The 15990-nt window shown below is 45.5% G+C and overlaps 1 protein-coding gene across 1 annotated transcript in view; it reads right to left on the bottom strand.

Moving 5' to 3' along the window:
• Positions 1 to 15990, bottom strand: part of TMCO1 (transmembrane and coiled-coil domains 1) — a 180288-nt gene that overhangs the window by 145199 nt on the left and 19099 nt on the right. The window contains exon 3 of the mRNA XM_063940255.1: positions 10677 to 10736. Within this exon, the coding sequence (XP_063796325.1) occupies positions 10677 to 10736 (60 nt within the window). The remainder of the gene's footprint in view (positions 1 to 10676; positions 10737 to 15990) is intronic.

Below are 15990 nucleotides of genomic sequence, written 5' to 3'. Positions count from 1 at the left end.
GGGGCTGTATATGTAGTACACCCTTGACAAAAGTTTGTACTTCAGGCACTGAAGCCAATTCCTTCTGGAAGAAGATTGATAAGGCCGAAATTTGAACTTTAATAGACCCCAATTTGAGGCCCATAGACAATCCTGCCTGCAGGAAATGTAAGAATCGACCCAATTGAAATTCTTCCGTTGGGGCCTTCTTGGCTTCACACCACGCAACATATTTTCTCCAAATGCGGTGATAATGTTGTGCGGTCACTTCCTTCCTAGCCTTAATCAAGGTAGGAATAACTTCTTCTGGAATGCCCTTTTCTTTTAGAATCCGGCGTTCAACCGCCATGCCGTCAAACGCAGTCGCGGTAAGTCTTGGAACATACAAGGTCCCTGCTGAAGCAGATCCCTTCTTAGAGGTAGAGGCCACGGATCCTCCGTGAGCATCTCTTGAAGTTCCGGATACCAAGTTCTTCTTGGCCAATCCGGAACCACTAGTATTGTTCTTACTCCCCTTTTCCGAATAATTCTCAGTACCTTTGGTATGAGAGGCAGAGGAGGAAACACATACACTGACTGGTACACCCATGGTGTTACCAGAGCGTCCACAGCTATTGCCTGAGGGTCTCTTGACCTGGCGCAATATCTGTCCAGTTTTTTGTTGAGGCGAGACGCCATCATATCCACCTTTGGTTTTTCCCAACGGTTCACAATCATGTGGAAAACTTCCGGATGAAGTCCCCACTCTCCCGGGTGAAGGTCGTGTCTGCTGAGGAAGTCTGCTTCCCAGTTGTCCACTCCCGGGATGAACACTGCTGACAGTGCTATGACATGATTTTCCGCCCAGCGAAGAATCCTTGCAGCTTCTGTCATTGCTCTTCTGCTTCTCGTGCCGCCTTGTCTGTTTACGTGGGCGACTGCCGTGATGTTGTCCGACTGGATCAACACCGGCTGACCCTGAAGCAGCGGTTTTGCCAAGCTTAGAGCATTGTATATCGCTCTTAGCTCCAGTATATTTATGTGAAGAGACGTCTCCAGGTCTGACCATACACCCTGGAAGTTTCTTCCCTGTGTGACTGCTCCCCAGCCCCGTAGGCTGGCATCCGTAGTCACCAGGACCCAGTCCTGTATGCCGAACCTGCGGCCCTCTAACAGATGGGCACTCTGCAACCACCACAGGAGAGACAACCTTGTTCTTGGTGACAGTGTTATCCGCTGATGCATGTGCAGATGCGATCCGGACCATTTGTCCAGCAGATCCCACTGAAATGTTCGTGCATGGAATCTGCCGAATGGAATTGCTTCGTAAGAAGCCACCATCTTTCCCAGGACTCTTGTGCATTGATGTACTGACACAGTTCCTGGTTTTAGGAGGTTCCTGACCAGTTCGGATAACTCCCTTGCTTTCTCCTCCGGGAGAAACACCTTTTTCTGAACCGTGTCCAGAATCATTCCCAGGAACAGCAGACGTGTTGTCGGGGTCAATTGAGATTTTGGAAGATTCAGAAACCACCCGTGTTGCTGAAGCACTACTTGGGTTAGTGCTACACCGACTTCCAGCTGTTCTCTGGACTTTGCCCTTATCAGGAGATCGTCCAAGTAAGGGATAATTAATACGCCTTTTCTTCGTAGAAGAACCATCATTTCGGTCATTACCTTGGTAAAGACCCGAGGGGCCGTGGACAAACCAAACGGCAGCGTTTGAAACTGATAATGACAGTCTTGTATCACGAACCTGAGATACCCTTGGTGTGAGGGGTAAATTGGGACATGCAGATAAGCATCTTTTATGTCCAGGGACACCATGAAGTCCCCTTCTTCCAGATTCGCTATCACTGCTCTGAGTGACTCCATCTTGAACTTGAATTTCTGTATGTACAGGTTCAAGGATTTCAGATTTAGAATAGGTCTTACCGAACCGTCCGGCTTCGGTACCACAAATAGTGTGGAATAATACCCCTTTCCCTGTTGTAGGAGGGGTACCTTGACTATCACCTGCTGAGAATACAGCTTGTGAATGGCTTCCAATACCGTCGTCCTTTCTGAGGGAGACGTTGGTAAAGCAGACTTTAGGAACCGGCGAGGGGGAGACCTTTCGAACTCCAACATGTAACCCTGAGATACTATCTGCAGGATCCACGGGTCCACCTGTGAGCGAGCCCACTGATTGCTGAAAATCTTTAGTCGACCCCCCACCGCTCCTGAGTCCGCTTGTAAAGCCCCAGCGTCATGCTGATGGCTTTGTAGAACCCGGGGCGGGCTTCTGGTCCTGGGCAGGGGCTGCTTGCTGCCCTCTCTTACCCTTTCCTCTGCCTCGCGGCAGATAAGACTGTCCTTTTGCTCGCTTGTTTTTATAGGAGCGAAAGGACTGCGGCTGAAAAGACGGTGTCTTTTTCTGTTGGGAGGGGGTCTGAGGTAAAAAAGTGGATTTGCCGGCAGTTGCCGTGGCCACCAGATCCGATAGACCGACCCCAAATAATTCCTCTCCTTTATATGGCAACACTTCCATATGCCTTTTGGAATCCGCATCACCTGACCACTGTCGCGTCCATAAACTTCTTCTGGCAGATATGGACATCGCACTTACTCTTGATGCTAGAGTACAAATATCCCTCTGAGCATCTCGCATATAAAGAAACGCATCCTTTAATTGCTCTAGAGTCAATAAAATACTGTCCCTATCCAGGGTATCAATATTTTCAGTCAGGGAATCCAACCACACTACCCCAGCACTGCACATCCAGGCTGAGGCTATTGCCGGTCGCAGTATAACACCAGTATGAGTGTATATACTTTTCAGGTTAGTTTCCAGCCTCCTATCCGCTGGATCCTTGAGGGCGGCCGTATCAGGAGACGGCAACGCCACTTGCTTTGATAAACGTGTGAGCGCCTTATCCACCCTAGGGGGTGTTTCCCAGCGCGTCCTAACCTCTGGTGGGAAAGGGTATAATGCCAATAACTTCTTAGAAATTAGCAGTTTTCTATCTGGGTTAACCCACGCTTCATCACACACGTCATTCAATTCTTCTGATTCTGGAAAAGCTACAGGTAGTTTTTTCACCCCCCACATAATACCCCTTTTTGAGGTACCAGCAGTATCAGAGATCTGCAAAGCCTCCTTCATTGCCGTGATCATATAACGTGTGGCCCTGTTGGAAAATACGTTTGTTTCTTCACCGTCGACACTAGATTCATCTGTGTCGGTACCCGTGTCGACTGACTGAGGTAAGGGACGTTTTACAGCCCCTGACGGTGTCTGAGACGCCTGAGCCGGTACTGACTGGTTTTCCGGCCGTCTCATTTCGTCTACTGACTTTTGTAATGTACTAACATTATCACGTAATTCCATAACTAAAGCCATCCATTCCGGTGTCGACTCCCTAGGGGGTGACATCACCATTACCGGCAATTGCTCTGCCTCCACACCAACATCGTCCTCATACATGTCGACACACACGTACCGACACACAGCAGCCACACAGGGAATGCTCTAATCGAAGACAGGACCCACTTAGCCCTTTGGGGAGACAGAGGGAGAGTTTGCCAGCACACACCAAAAACGCTATAAATGTATATAAACAACCCTAAAAGGTGTTGTTTTTGTTATAAGCGCTTTTAATATATAAATATCGCCAATTTATGCCCCCCTTCTCTTTGTTACCCTGTTTCTGTAGTGCAGTGCAGGGGAGAGTCCTGGGAGCCTTCCTCACAGCGGAGCTGAGCAGGAAAATGGCGCTGAGTGCTGAGGAGAATAAGCTCCGCCCCTTTTCCGGCGGGCTCTTTTCCCGGGTTTTGAGAAATCTGGCCTGGGTTAAATACATACATATAGCCTTAATGGCTATATGTGATGTATTCTTTGCCACTAAAGGTATTTAATATTGCTGCCCAGGGCGCCCCCAGCAGCGCCCTGCACCCTCCGTGACTGGTCAGTGAGAAGTGTGTAGCAACAATGGCGCACAGCTGCCGTGCTGTGCGCTACCTTCATGAAGACTGAAGAGTCTTCTGCCGCCTGTTTCCGGACCTCCGATCTTCAGCATCTGTAAGGGGGGTCGGCGGCGCGACTCCGGGACGAACCCCAGGATGACCTGTGTTCCGACTCCCTCTGAAGCTATGTCCAGTAGCCTAAGACTCCAATCCATCCTGCACGCAGGTGAGTTGAAAATCTCTCCCCTAAGTCCCTCGATGCAGTGAGCCTGTTGCAAGCAGGACTCACTGAGATTTAAAACCTAAAAAAACTTTTTCTAAGCAGCTCTTTAGGAGAGCCACCTAGATTGCACCCTGCTCGGACGGGCACAAAAACCTAACTGAGGCTTGGAGGAGGGTCATGGGGGGAGGAGCCAGTACACACCATGTGATCCTAAAAGCTTTCTTTAGATGTGCCCTGTCTCCTGTGGAGCCGCTATTCCCCATGGTCCTGACGGAGTCCCCAGCATCCACTAGGACGTTAGAGAAAAATAACATCAGCTTACCCCAGGCGAAGGGGATCTATGAACCCGGTCATGTGATTAGAACCACATGACTACGGGAAGGTTATCGGACCAATGGGACTGCCAGAATAGCCGATCATGTGATGTGACACATCACATGATCAACACTGTCAAACATTTTTTCTTAAATAAATAAGCGTATAACATTCGTTTTTAGATTATATTTATTTTATGAATAGATATGATCTTGATTGTAAGGTTTTTATATTATTTGTATGGATGGTTTGCTTCTATGTGATTCTGACAAGCCTGGTTCACACAGCATTCAAAAAGAACATTAGGTAACTGCGAATGTCTGACTAGTAACTGAATTAAGTTTTTGTATTTGTATGTTGTCCACTATTTGGACTTGCGGGCTGGTTTCAGCATTAGTTGGAATGAGGCTCTGAACAAGCTGCATATTTTTTTGAAACAGTTCTAACACGGCAAATCAAGCTTCAGAAAAGGCTGAAATTATATTTGAAGCCGTTCAGCAATAGAAAAACAGTTGTGATGTGTGTGTAAATACAGTCACATGAAAAATGTTAGGCATACCCTCATTTTCAAGCAGAAATACAAAATCTATGACATGCTATTCAGAAAAAATATAAGTGTGCAACCTGGGGTCAAAAGGTCCTCAGTTTTTGCAAGTCCTACACTTATAACTGTTTCAAACACCATTAAACTGCAGTTAAAAGCAAAGCATTAAAGTATAGAAATTGACACTGTAAAAAGGGCGGATTAGTACACAATAACAAAACCGGCTTTAATACCTCATTTTATATTGCTAGATACACTCACGGCAGCAGCCTCTCTGTTCTGCATCCATACAGGGCATTTATATTGCCACGCAGCTGGTACCAAGTATGTGATTTAAAGAGCACAGAATTTTTTATTTTGGGTTAGTTGCGACACAGCTTGCATAGTATGATGCAACACAAATAACATGTCCAGCTACACCATGGCAGAATCTGTTTACACCTCATTTGGCAAAACATACATTTTAAACATTCAAGAGGCAATTTCAATTAGCTGTGGGCAGCTTCTGGAACAGCTTCCAGTGGCTAATGTACATTATTTTTCTAAAACCCACTTGGAGGAAGGTGGAATTGTTATCTTATTTTGAAACACCTACATTAGGCACAGGTCACAGATAGTAACATAGTATTTGAGATTGAAAAGAGGCAAATTGCCCATCGTGTTCAATTTGTTTTAAGTTGTGATGATTCTACATACTTGCTGAATAATGTTTTATGACTAGTTAGCTACTATAACTCATGTTACCCCCGGATTAACCACGTTGATATTTTAAGTATTATAACCTTGGATAGCTTTTTCATTCAGAAATTTATCCATTCCTTTTTTAAATCCAATTAAAAGTCCGCCATTACCACCTTCCCTGGCAGGGAATTCCACATCCTGATTGCCCTAACAGTGAAGAGCCCTTTCCTCCGTTGCGTTCGGAACTTTCTCTCCTCCAGTCGCAGCGAGTGCCCACGTGTCCTAAACTGTGTTCTTTTAATAAATAATTTCTCTGATAACTCTTTGTGATGTCCCTTTACATATTTGAAGATATTGATAATATCTCCTCTTAGGCACCTCTTTTCTAGTGTATACATATTCAGCCTAGTAAGTCTTTCCTTATAGTCCAGTCCTTCTAGGCCTTTAATCAATTTAGTAGCTCGCCTTTGAACACTTTCGAGTTCACTGATGTCATTTTTATACAATGGTGCCCAAAACGGAACACAATATTCCAGGTACGGACGTACCAATGCCTTATACAGCGGCATGATTACATCCGAGTCCCTTGTCTCAATTCCCCTTTTTATGCACGCTAGCACCTTACTTGCCTTCTTTACTGCGTTTTGACATTGTGTACGGTTATTAAGCCTATTATCAATGATTACCCCCAAATCTTTTTCCCCTAGGCGTTCCCCATTTAATATGTAGGATGCAAGTTTGTTTTTAGTCCCAAAATGCATAACCTTGCATTTGTCTGTATTGAACCTCATTTTCCATTTAGATGCCCAGAGTTCAAGTTTAGATAGATCATTCTGCAAGGACTCCACATCCAATTCTGAATTAATTACCTTACACAGTTTAGTATCATCTGCAAAGATTGACACTGTGCTTTCCAGGCCTATTTCTAGGTCATTGATAAATATGTTGAACAGTAGTGGTCCGAGTACGTACTCTTGTGGTATCCAGGTTGAGGACTTCCCGTTGACCACTACTCGCTGTACCCTGCTATCCAACCAGCTGCTTATCCATGTGCAAATAGTTTTTCCTAGGCCAATCCCCTTTAATTTGATCATCAGTCTCCTGTGAGGAACTGTATCGAAGGCCTTTGCAAAATCTAGGAAGACCACATCCACTGCTTTTCCTTGATCAAGATTATTGCTCACATCCTCGTAAAAGCTAATCAAGTTAGTCTGACATGACCTGTCCCTCACAAACCCATGCTGGTTCTTACTAATAATCCTAGCGGACTTTAGATACTAATGTATGACGTCCCCTAGAATTCCTTCCAATATTTATAGATGTTAAACTAACTGGTCTGTAGTTTCCCGGAAGATTTTTGTATCCCTTTTTAAATAATGGCACTACCTCAGCTATACGCCAATCCTTCGGTACCATGCCTGATCTAATTGAACTATTGAAAATCAAGTATAGGCGTCGTGCTAGTTGCGAACCAAGCTCCATAAGAACCCTCGGGTGAAGTCCATCAGGACCAGGTGATTTATTAATCTTAATTTTGCTTAGTCTCTCCCAGACTACTACTTCGCTTAAACAAGTATCTAACCATGAATCATTACTGTCACAATTGTTATGCTCTACTCCCACCATCAGTTCTTCACTGGTGAATACTGATGAAAAGAATTTGTTCAGTATTTCCGCTTTTATTTCGTCATTATTTATCAATTCTCCTAATTCATCTTTTAATGGACCTATATTTTCCTCTTTTAACCTTTCACCGTTTATGTATTTAAAAAACTTTTTAGGATTGGTTTTACTCTCTATAGCGATTTGCTTTTCATTTTCCATTTTAGCTGCTCTTATTGCTTTTTTGCTTTTCTTATTACACTCCTTGTAATACTTGAAAGACTCCTCCTTTCCATTAGATTTAAATGCTTTGAAAGCCCGCTTTTTTTTTTAAATCCATTTCTGCCTTATAAGGCTAAGGCTATATAGAAAGGTCCCCTGATTTTCAAGTTCTTAGCTGTCAAGATTTTAAAGGTTGCAGAAAGTAAAGAGCAGAAAGGGAGTAACTTACTCAGTTCAGGCTCCAGTGCATGAGTAACTTAATCCCTATCTTCTCTCTCTTTATGTTATGAAAATGGAGTTATGAGTGGCTCTCCATACACACACAATATGGACAAAAGTATTCAGACACCTGACAATTACACGAACAGGGAGTGTAATGACATTGTATTCAAATACATATACTTAATATGGAGTTAGTCCCCATTTTACAGCTATAACAGCTTCCTCTCTTCTTGGAAGGCTTTCCACAAGGTTTTGGAGTATTTCTGTGGGAATTTGTGCCCACTCATTCTGTAGAGCATTTATGAGGTCAGGTACTGATGTTGTACGAGTAGGCCTAGCTCAAAATCTCTGTTCCAGTTCATCCCAAAGGTGCTCGATGTGGTTGTGGTCAGGGCTCTGTGCGGGCTAGTCAAGTTCTTCCACACTGAACTCAAACCACATCTTAACAGTCATTGCTTTGTGCACTGGGCCGCAGTCATGTTGGAATCAAAAGGGCCTTCCCCAAACTGTTACCACAAAGTTGGAAGCATAGCATAATCCAAAGTGTCTTGGTATGCTGAAGCATTAAAATTGCCCTTCACTGTAGATAAGGGGCCTAGCCCACATCCTGAAAAATAGCCCCATACCATTATCCCTCCTCCACCAAACTTCACAGTTAGCATAATGCAGTCAGGCTGGCATCCTCCAAACCCAGACTTGACCATCTGACTGCCAAACAGAGAAGTGTGAATTGTCGTTCCACAGTCCAGTGTCTATGTGCTTTACACCACTCCATCAGATGTTTGGTATTGGACTTGCTGATGCGATGCTTGCATGCAGATGCTTGGACAAGAAACCCATTCGATTAAGCTCCCACCACACAGTTTTTGCACTTACATTAATGCCATTGGAAGTTTGGGACTCATCAGCTATGGAATCAGCAAAGTGTAGTCGACTTTAACGCACCATGCGCCTTGACAGTCGTTTACCCTGCTCTGTGATTTTACGTGGTATTCCGCTTTGTGGCTGAATTGCTGTTACTAAACGCTTCCACTTTGTAATAATTTCACTTACAGCTGACCGTGGAATATCCAGCAGGGATGAGATTTCACGAACCATTTTATTGCAAAGGTTGCATCCTATCACTGTACCACGCTTCAAGTCACTGAGCTCTTCAAAATGACCCATTATGTATCACAAATGTTTGCAATGTTTGACATGTCTTCATAAATGAGCCAAAGCTCTGAAACAGTGACCACACCTTGTGGCTATGCCTATTGACTGTTTAAATTGCTGCGGAAACCCGGAGTGCCTACCGCTGTACTATGCACTCACTATATTAACTAACTATAATAAGTAGTGGCATTTTAGTTCATGCATTGATCAATACATCTAAGCCTGCATCCTCCGGCAAGGAACCCCATTTTTCTACAGGTCCTACTCTATTGCTGAAAATAATCAACTGTCTCACCTTTAATAGCAAAGTTGCTGTGAGCTTTAGACCAGGTAGAATACTTAAAGTTCAACACTAATGCTATTTTTATGGTAATATATAATAACTGTCCAGTAGCAATAAAGTGTGTATGTGAGATAGATATATATATATATATATATATATTGTAACACTGTAGGGGTGCAAGGTGCCTTTTCCTGGGGAATATGGCAGCACGCAGCAGCTGAGGAACAACACAAGTCCAGTTTCTGGTACAACTGACCCCGGCCAGTTTTATTGAAACAGAAAATAAAACAAACCCCAAAATAAAAATACCTTGCCTGTCCGGCACTAACTAAACATAAGATGTTCCTAACTGTCACTAAACAAAACACAGAGTTCTTCAGTACATACTGTATAGCTTACTTGCATCAGAAAGCGTGTCTCTCACACACAGATCCTGCAGCCTTCCCAGGCAGTCTGCCCATACTAATCAGGTTAGAAGCACTATATCACTCTTACACAGCTGAAACCCTGATTAGCCCTCTGTGAGGCCAAAGACCCGAACTGGGCCCAATGTCTAGAACTCGCCTTATCTCTCTCTCAGAGCCTTTACCCAGCTTTTACAGCAAACTGAAAAGGTTCAGACAAAACAAAAAGCATTTTTCCTAGAAGTTAACATTTTCTAAAACATGTAAGACAAGAACCTGGGACAAATATACCTGCCCTCAAACACTATCCCAGTGTTCTTGTCACAATATATATATATATATATATATATATATATATATATATATATATATATATATATATATATATATATATATATATATATATATATATATATATATATATATATATATATATATATATAGTGTTAAAATGTAGAAAAGTAGAAAAGCTACTTCAATCTGAGAGTAATAGGCCCTACACACTGGCCAACAATCTTCAAAGATATGAACGATCTCGTTCATTATTGAACAAACTAACGTTCATATCTTTGAGTGTGGAGTCACCAGCAATTAACTATGCGCCGCCCCGCGCTCGTTCATCGCTGGTGCTCCATCGGCTGTGCATGCAGGCCAATATGGACGATCTCGTCCATATTTGCCTGCACTTGTATGGAGCCGGGTAACGGGGGGAGTGAAGAAACTTCACTCCCCCCGTCACTGCCACCCCACCGTCGGGTCGCCCGTCTACCGTATCGGCGGTCGGGCAGCTCGGAGGCATATCGCCGTGTCTGTAGGGCCTTTAAAATGGATCAATTATTTATACCTAAACAATAGACTGTGGGGCAGATTTAACAACGAGTAATATTCTTGTTATCACTCGTTACGAATGATAAATGGTCCTCCAGCCAGCTCCTAAATGTCATGTGTCAGGAGCTACTGTATCTCGAGCACCATTTATCACTGGTAACGAGCGATCACTCGTTGTTAATCCTGTCCCTATATTTAATGGCAAAAGCAGAGAGGTTGCCAGCTGATTTACTTAAAAATGTTCACTAACCTGTAAAACGAATAAGCTTTAATAACAAAAAAAAAAAAAATTACCTATCTTCTTTTTTTGTGTGCGCCCAGCAGACTCAGTTATCGCTTCTTTTTTCTTTTCCACTGGAGGAAAAAGGGGAAAGAAAAATGAAGGACACACTTTACACTAAACTTCAACAAACATGTTCTAAAACACTGGAAAAGTTGGTGCATGTACACACTACTGGTTAGGACATAAAATTAACTAATAAAAATTATCCCCAATATTACAAAAAAAACACACAAAAAAACAATGCAGTCTGTAAATGGAGAAAATAGGATTTAATTATCTACCAATAAATCCTTTTCTCGTAGTCCATAAGGGATACTGAGGACACTTAGTACGATGGGTATGGATGGAGTCTAAAGGAGGCGATGCATTGTACATTTCTTCCAACAGGGTGTGCTGGCTCCTCCCCTCTATGCCCTCCCTCACAGCTCAGTCTAGGAAAACTGTGCTCGAAGGAAATGGATATACTTGAGAGCAGGAAACATGACAATACAACTAGTGGTGAAATTAACGAACCAGCACACAGCAGAACAAAAAACACACTAGCAACTACTAGCGAAACCAGTAACCGCACAGCTGATGAAAACATTAACACAAGAACAATAACTTGCAGGAACAGTCGAAGCACAGAGGTGGGCACCCAGTATCCCTTATGGACTACGAGATTTACCGGTAGGTAATTAAAACCCTATTTTCTCTATCATCCATAAGGGATACTGGGGACACTTAGTACAATGGGGACGTCCCAAAGCTCCCAGAACAGGTGGGAATATGCCGAGACGCCTGCAGCACCATATGTCCAAAATGGACATCCTCTGTAGCCACGGTATCAAACCTGTAGAATTTGACAAACGTGTTTGTCCCTGACCAGGTAGCGGCCTGGCATAGTTGCAAAGCCAAGACACCACGGGCAGCGGCCCAGGAAGAACCCACCGACCTAGTAGAGTGGGCCTTGATAGACCGAGGAACAGGCAAGGCTGCCAAAGTGTAGGCCTGTTGAATAGTAAGCCTAATCCAACGGACAACAGACTGCAGGACACCCCTTTTGCGTGCATCATACAGCACAAAGAGGGAATCCGATTTTCAGACAGCAGCTGTCCTCTTGACATAAATCTTCAGGGCTCGCACCACATCCAAGGACTCAGGAACTGAGGAAGAGGCCGAAGCCACCGGAACCACAATAGGCTGATTCAGGTGGAAATGCAGAAACCACCTTAGGCAGGAACTGTTGACGAGTCCCGCTCTGTCCTCATGAAAGACCAGGTAGGGACTTCTGCAGGAAAAAGCACTAATTTCTGAAACACGTCTAGTGGAAGCCGAGGCTAACAGCATAACCGTCTTCCACGTAAGATACTTAACCTCAACTGACGCCAGAGGTTCAAACCAAGTGGACTGCAGAAAGGACAAAACCACGTTTAGATCCCAAGGTGCTGTGGGTGGTACAAAAAGAGGCTGGATGCGCAGGACACCCTGCAGGAAAGTCTGGACTTCAGGTAGAGCAGCCAATTACTTCTGAAAGAAAAATGGACAATGCGAGATCTGAACTTTTATGGATCCCAATTGCAGACCCATATCCACTCCAACCTGCAAAAAGCGCTTCATATATTTCTGGCTCTCACACCAGGAGACGTTTCGTTTCCAGATATGGTGTTAAAATGCTTCGACGTGACAGCTTTCCTGGCTTGAACTATGGTGGAAATAACCTTACCCAGAATTCCCTTCTCAGATAGAAGGCTCCGCTTAACCGCCATGCCGTTAAACGAACCCACTGTAAGTCCAGGTAGACGAACAGCCCTAGCTGAAGAAGATCCTCCCTTAGTGGCAGAGGCCAGGGGTCTTCTACTGTCATGGCCAGAAGATCGCGTACCACACTCTTCGAGGCCAATCGGTGGCAATGAGAATTGCCTGAACTCCCTCTCTTCTGATTCTTTTTAGAATCCTGGGGCGCAACGACATCGGAGGAAATCGGTACACCAGCCGGTAATTCCACGGCGTCGTCAGCGCGTCCGCTACCACTGCAGGAGTGTCCCTCATCCTTGAACAATAGCACGGCAGCTGGTTGTTGAGTCGAGAGGCCATCAGGTCGATCTGCGGGCAGCCCCACTGGGCTGTGACTTGTCGAAAGACCTGCGGATGGATACCCCAACTCACTCGAGTGTAAGTTGTGACGACTGAGGATGTTCGCCTCCCAGTTGTTCACTCCCGCAATGAATATGGCAAACACTGCCATTGCATTCCTTTCTACCTAGAGGAGGACCCTGGAAACCTCCCACATGCAGGTCCTACTCTTTGTGCCTCTGTCGATTGATGTACGCCACAGCCGTGGCGCTGTCCGACCGAACCTGAATGGCTCGACCTTGAAGCAGAGGAGACGCTTAGAGCAGAGCATTGTAGATGGCTTCGAGTTCCAGAATGTTTATTGGAAGACTGGCTTCGAGGCTTGACCACCTGCCCTGGAACTGAGCCCCTTTGGTGACAGCTCTCCAGCCATGAAGGTTCGCTTCTGTGGTCAAGAGAATCCAATCCTGGATGCCGAAGCTCCTCCCCTCCAAGAGAACAGAGGGTTGCAACCGCCACAGGAGAGAAATCCTGGCCTGTGGTGACAGATGTATAATCTGGTGCATCTGCAGAACTTGACCATTTCTTCAGGAGGTCCAGCTGGAATGTTCTTGTATGGAACCTGACAAATTAAATGGCCTCGAAGGAGGCCACCATCTTTCCCAGCAGACGGGTGCAAAGATGCACCGAGACCCGGTTTGGCTGCAAAACCGCTCGAACCAACGCCTGAAGTGGGATCATTCCGAGGAACAGGAGACGTTGGGTCCGCCATCACTTTTTTGAAGACCCTTGGGGCCGTGGAGAGGTCAAAGGGCAGCGCCTGGAATTGGAAGTTTTCTTCCAGCAGAAGAAACCTGGAGGTAGGCCTGATGAGGCGGCCTTATCGGAATATGGAGGTAAGCGTCCTTTATGTCCAGAGAGACAAAGAACTCCCTTTCCTTAAGGCTTGAGATCACTGCTCTCAGAGACTTAATTTTAAACCGGAAAACCCGCAGATATGGGTATAGTGATTTGAGGTTCAAAATGGGCCTAACTGAACCGTCCGGATTTGGCACCACAAAAAGGCTGGAATAGTATCCTTCGCCCCTTTGTTGAAGTGGCACAGGAACAATGACCCGTGCCCGAGCCAATTTCTGAATGGCCTTCTGTAGTGTGAGGCGCATGTCTCCTGATGCCGGTAATCCAGATTTGAAAAGCCTGTGAGGTGGAGAACTCTCAAACTCCAATTTGTAGCCCTGGGAGATCAGGTCTTTTACCCAGGCATCCTGGCAGGAACCGTTCCAAATGGAGCTGAAGAATAAAAACAAGCTCCCACCCTGAGATCCCCCAGGAGCGGAGGTACACCATCATGCAGAAGGCTTGGAGGAGACAGAGCTGACACCCTGGTCCTGAGATCCTGCGGTGGCAGGCTTAAGTGATTTACCTCTGGAGCCTCGTGCCACATTTGAGGCACCTCTGGCCTTTCCTTTAAACTGCACAGACTGAAAGGACTGCAGGGAAGGCCCAATGTAAAAGCATCTAGCCGATGGAGCTGCAGATGGGAGGTACGTGGACTTTTCAGTGGTAGCCTTCGAAATCTAAGTGTCTCTCTCACCTCCAAACAGCCAATCACCTGTGAAGAGTAAGGCTTCCACACTCTGTGTCAGTCACCTACTGCAGTAACCAGAACGCCCTGCGTGAGGAAACTACCATAGTAGAGGTACGAGCATTAATAATGCCAATCCCTTTTATTGTCTCACAGAGGAAACGGGCAGATTCCGGAATATGTTGAATAAGCGTCACTATTTCAGCCAGGGACTTCTCCCTAGTGAGACCCTCTTGAAGGTTACCTGCCAAAGTATGTATGGCGTAAGTCACCCAACATCCTGAAAGAACAGGTCTTTGGGAGGCCCCTGCTGCAACATAATATATTTCAGAGTGGTCTCTATTTTACGGTCTGCAGGTTCTTTTAAGGATGTAGCCCCTGGAACCGGAAGCACTGTCTTTTTTGACAGGCGTGTTACCAAAGCATCAACAGCAGGGGGAGTCTCCCAGAGTTTTCACCACTCCTAAGCAAAAGGAAAGGCGGCCAGCAATTTCTTCGTCACCTGGAATTTCTTGTCAGGAGTAGCCCATGGCTCCCTGAATAGATCATCCAATTCCTTTGAATCAGGAAATGTGACCAGTACTTTTCTGCGCAGAGAAAAAAAAAAAAAAAAAGACTGCTGCACATCTGTCTCAGACCCAGGGATATGTAGTACATCCCTTATAGCAAGGATAAGGGACTCTACACCCTGTGCAGCAGAGGAATCTTCCATCTCAGTATTTGATTCCAACACCTCCCCCTCTTCCACCCCCTCCTCGGATTCAGAGAGGATGCGATAGAAGAGAAACACATCTCCTTTCTGTCCTATCTTTAGTCAGAGCAGCCATAGACTGTTGTAACTGCTACCTTTCCTGTCTAGCAGTAGTTAATTCATTGGACATGCCAGCCATCATAGTTTTAACAGAACTCAGTCAAGCTGGTTCCTGCAAATCACCCGGAAGCCCCACTGTCTTGTGAAGGCTGACTGCATTGCTCACACATGAGAGAATCTGCAGGGGAGGGAGAAAACCTGGTGTGACAAATATTACACAGTTTTTTTTTACCAGGCTGACAGAGAACATTTACATTCACACACATACAGAGACACCGGTACAAGCAAGCCTGCCCAGCATAGTATGTGAGGAGAGACTCAGAGAGGAGGAACCAGCACACAGCCTGAAACTAACAATGCAGAAGTTAGATGCAAGGCTTATATAGTGCGTGAGGAGCCTAATATAAGGGTCCCACAGCGGGCTCTCCCCCTTAACTACACCCCTGTACCAGTGTCTGGCCATGGAGTTTCACTTGTAGGAGCAGACAGCCCTGCAGCAACGCTGAGAGTGCAGGAAATGGTGTCAGGAAGCTGCTGGTCCTGCTCTGAGGAAGTTCCGCCCCTTCAATGGCGCTGGAGCTATATACATATTTATACTGGCAAAGTCCCCAAACTAGTGTAAAAAGTATTCCCAGCACCTAAATACACTGCCGCTGCCAGTCTGCGCAGGGGGTTATTGGATCCCCCCCAGAGGAAGTCTGCATGCCCACCCCGCATCTGTGTCGCACCAAGAACCGGTGGGACCCTGACAGGGGGACCCCCGGCAACACTCACCACTCTTCTGTCTTCAGGCTGTGTGCAGCATGCTGCGGGTGTGTGCACGAGAGCACAATGCCTGCGGTACACTGACACTCAGGACTGATATCCTGTGAGC

Source organism: Pseudophryne corroboree, chromosome 9, assembly GCF_028390025.1.
Source record: "Pseudophryne corroboree isolate aPseCor3 chromosome 9, aPseCor3.hap2, whole genome shotgun sequence".
Taxonomy (NCBI): Eukaryota; Metazoa; Chordata; class Amphibia; order Anura; family Myobatrachidae; genus Pseudophryne; species Pseudophryne corroboree.
The sequence above is the reverse complement of the archived record's forward strand: the minus strand, read 5'-3'. Positions and strand labels throughout refer to the sequence as shown.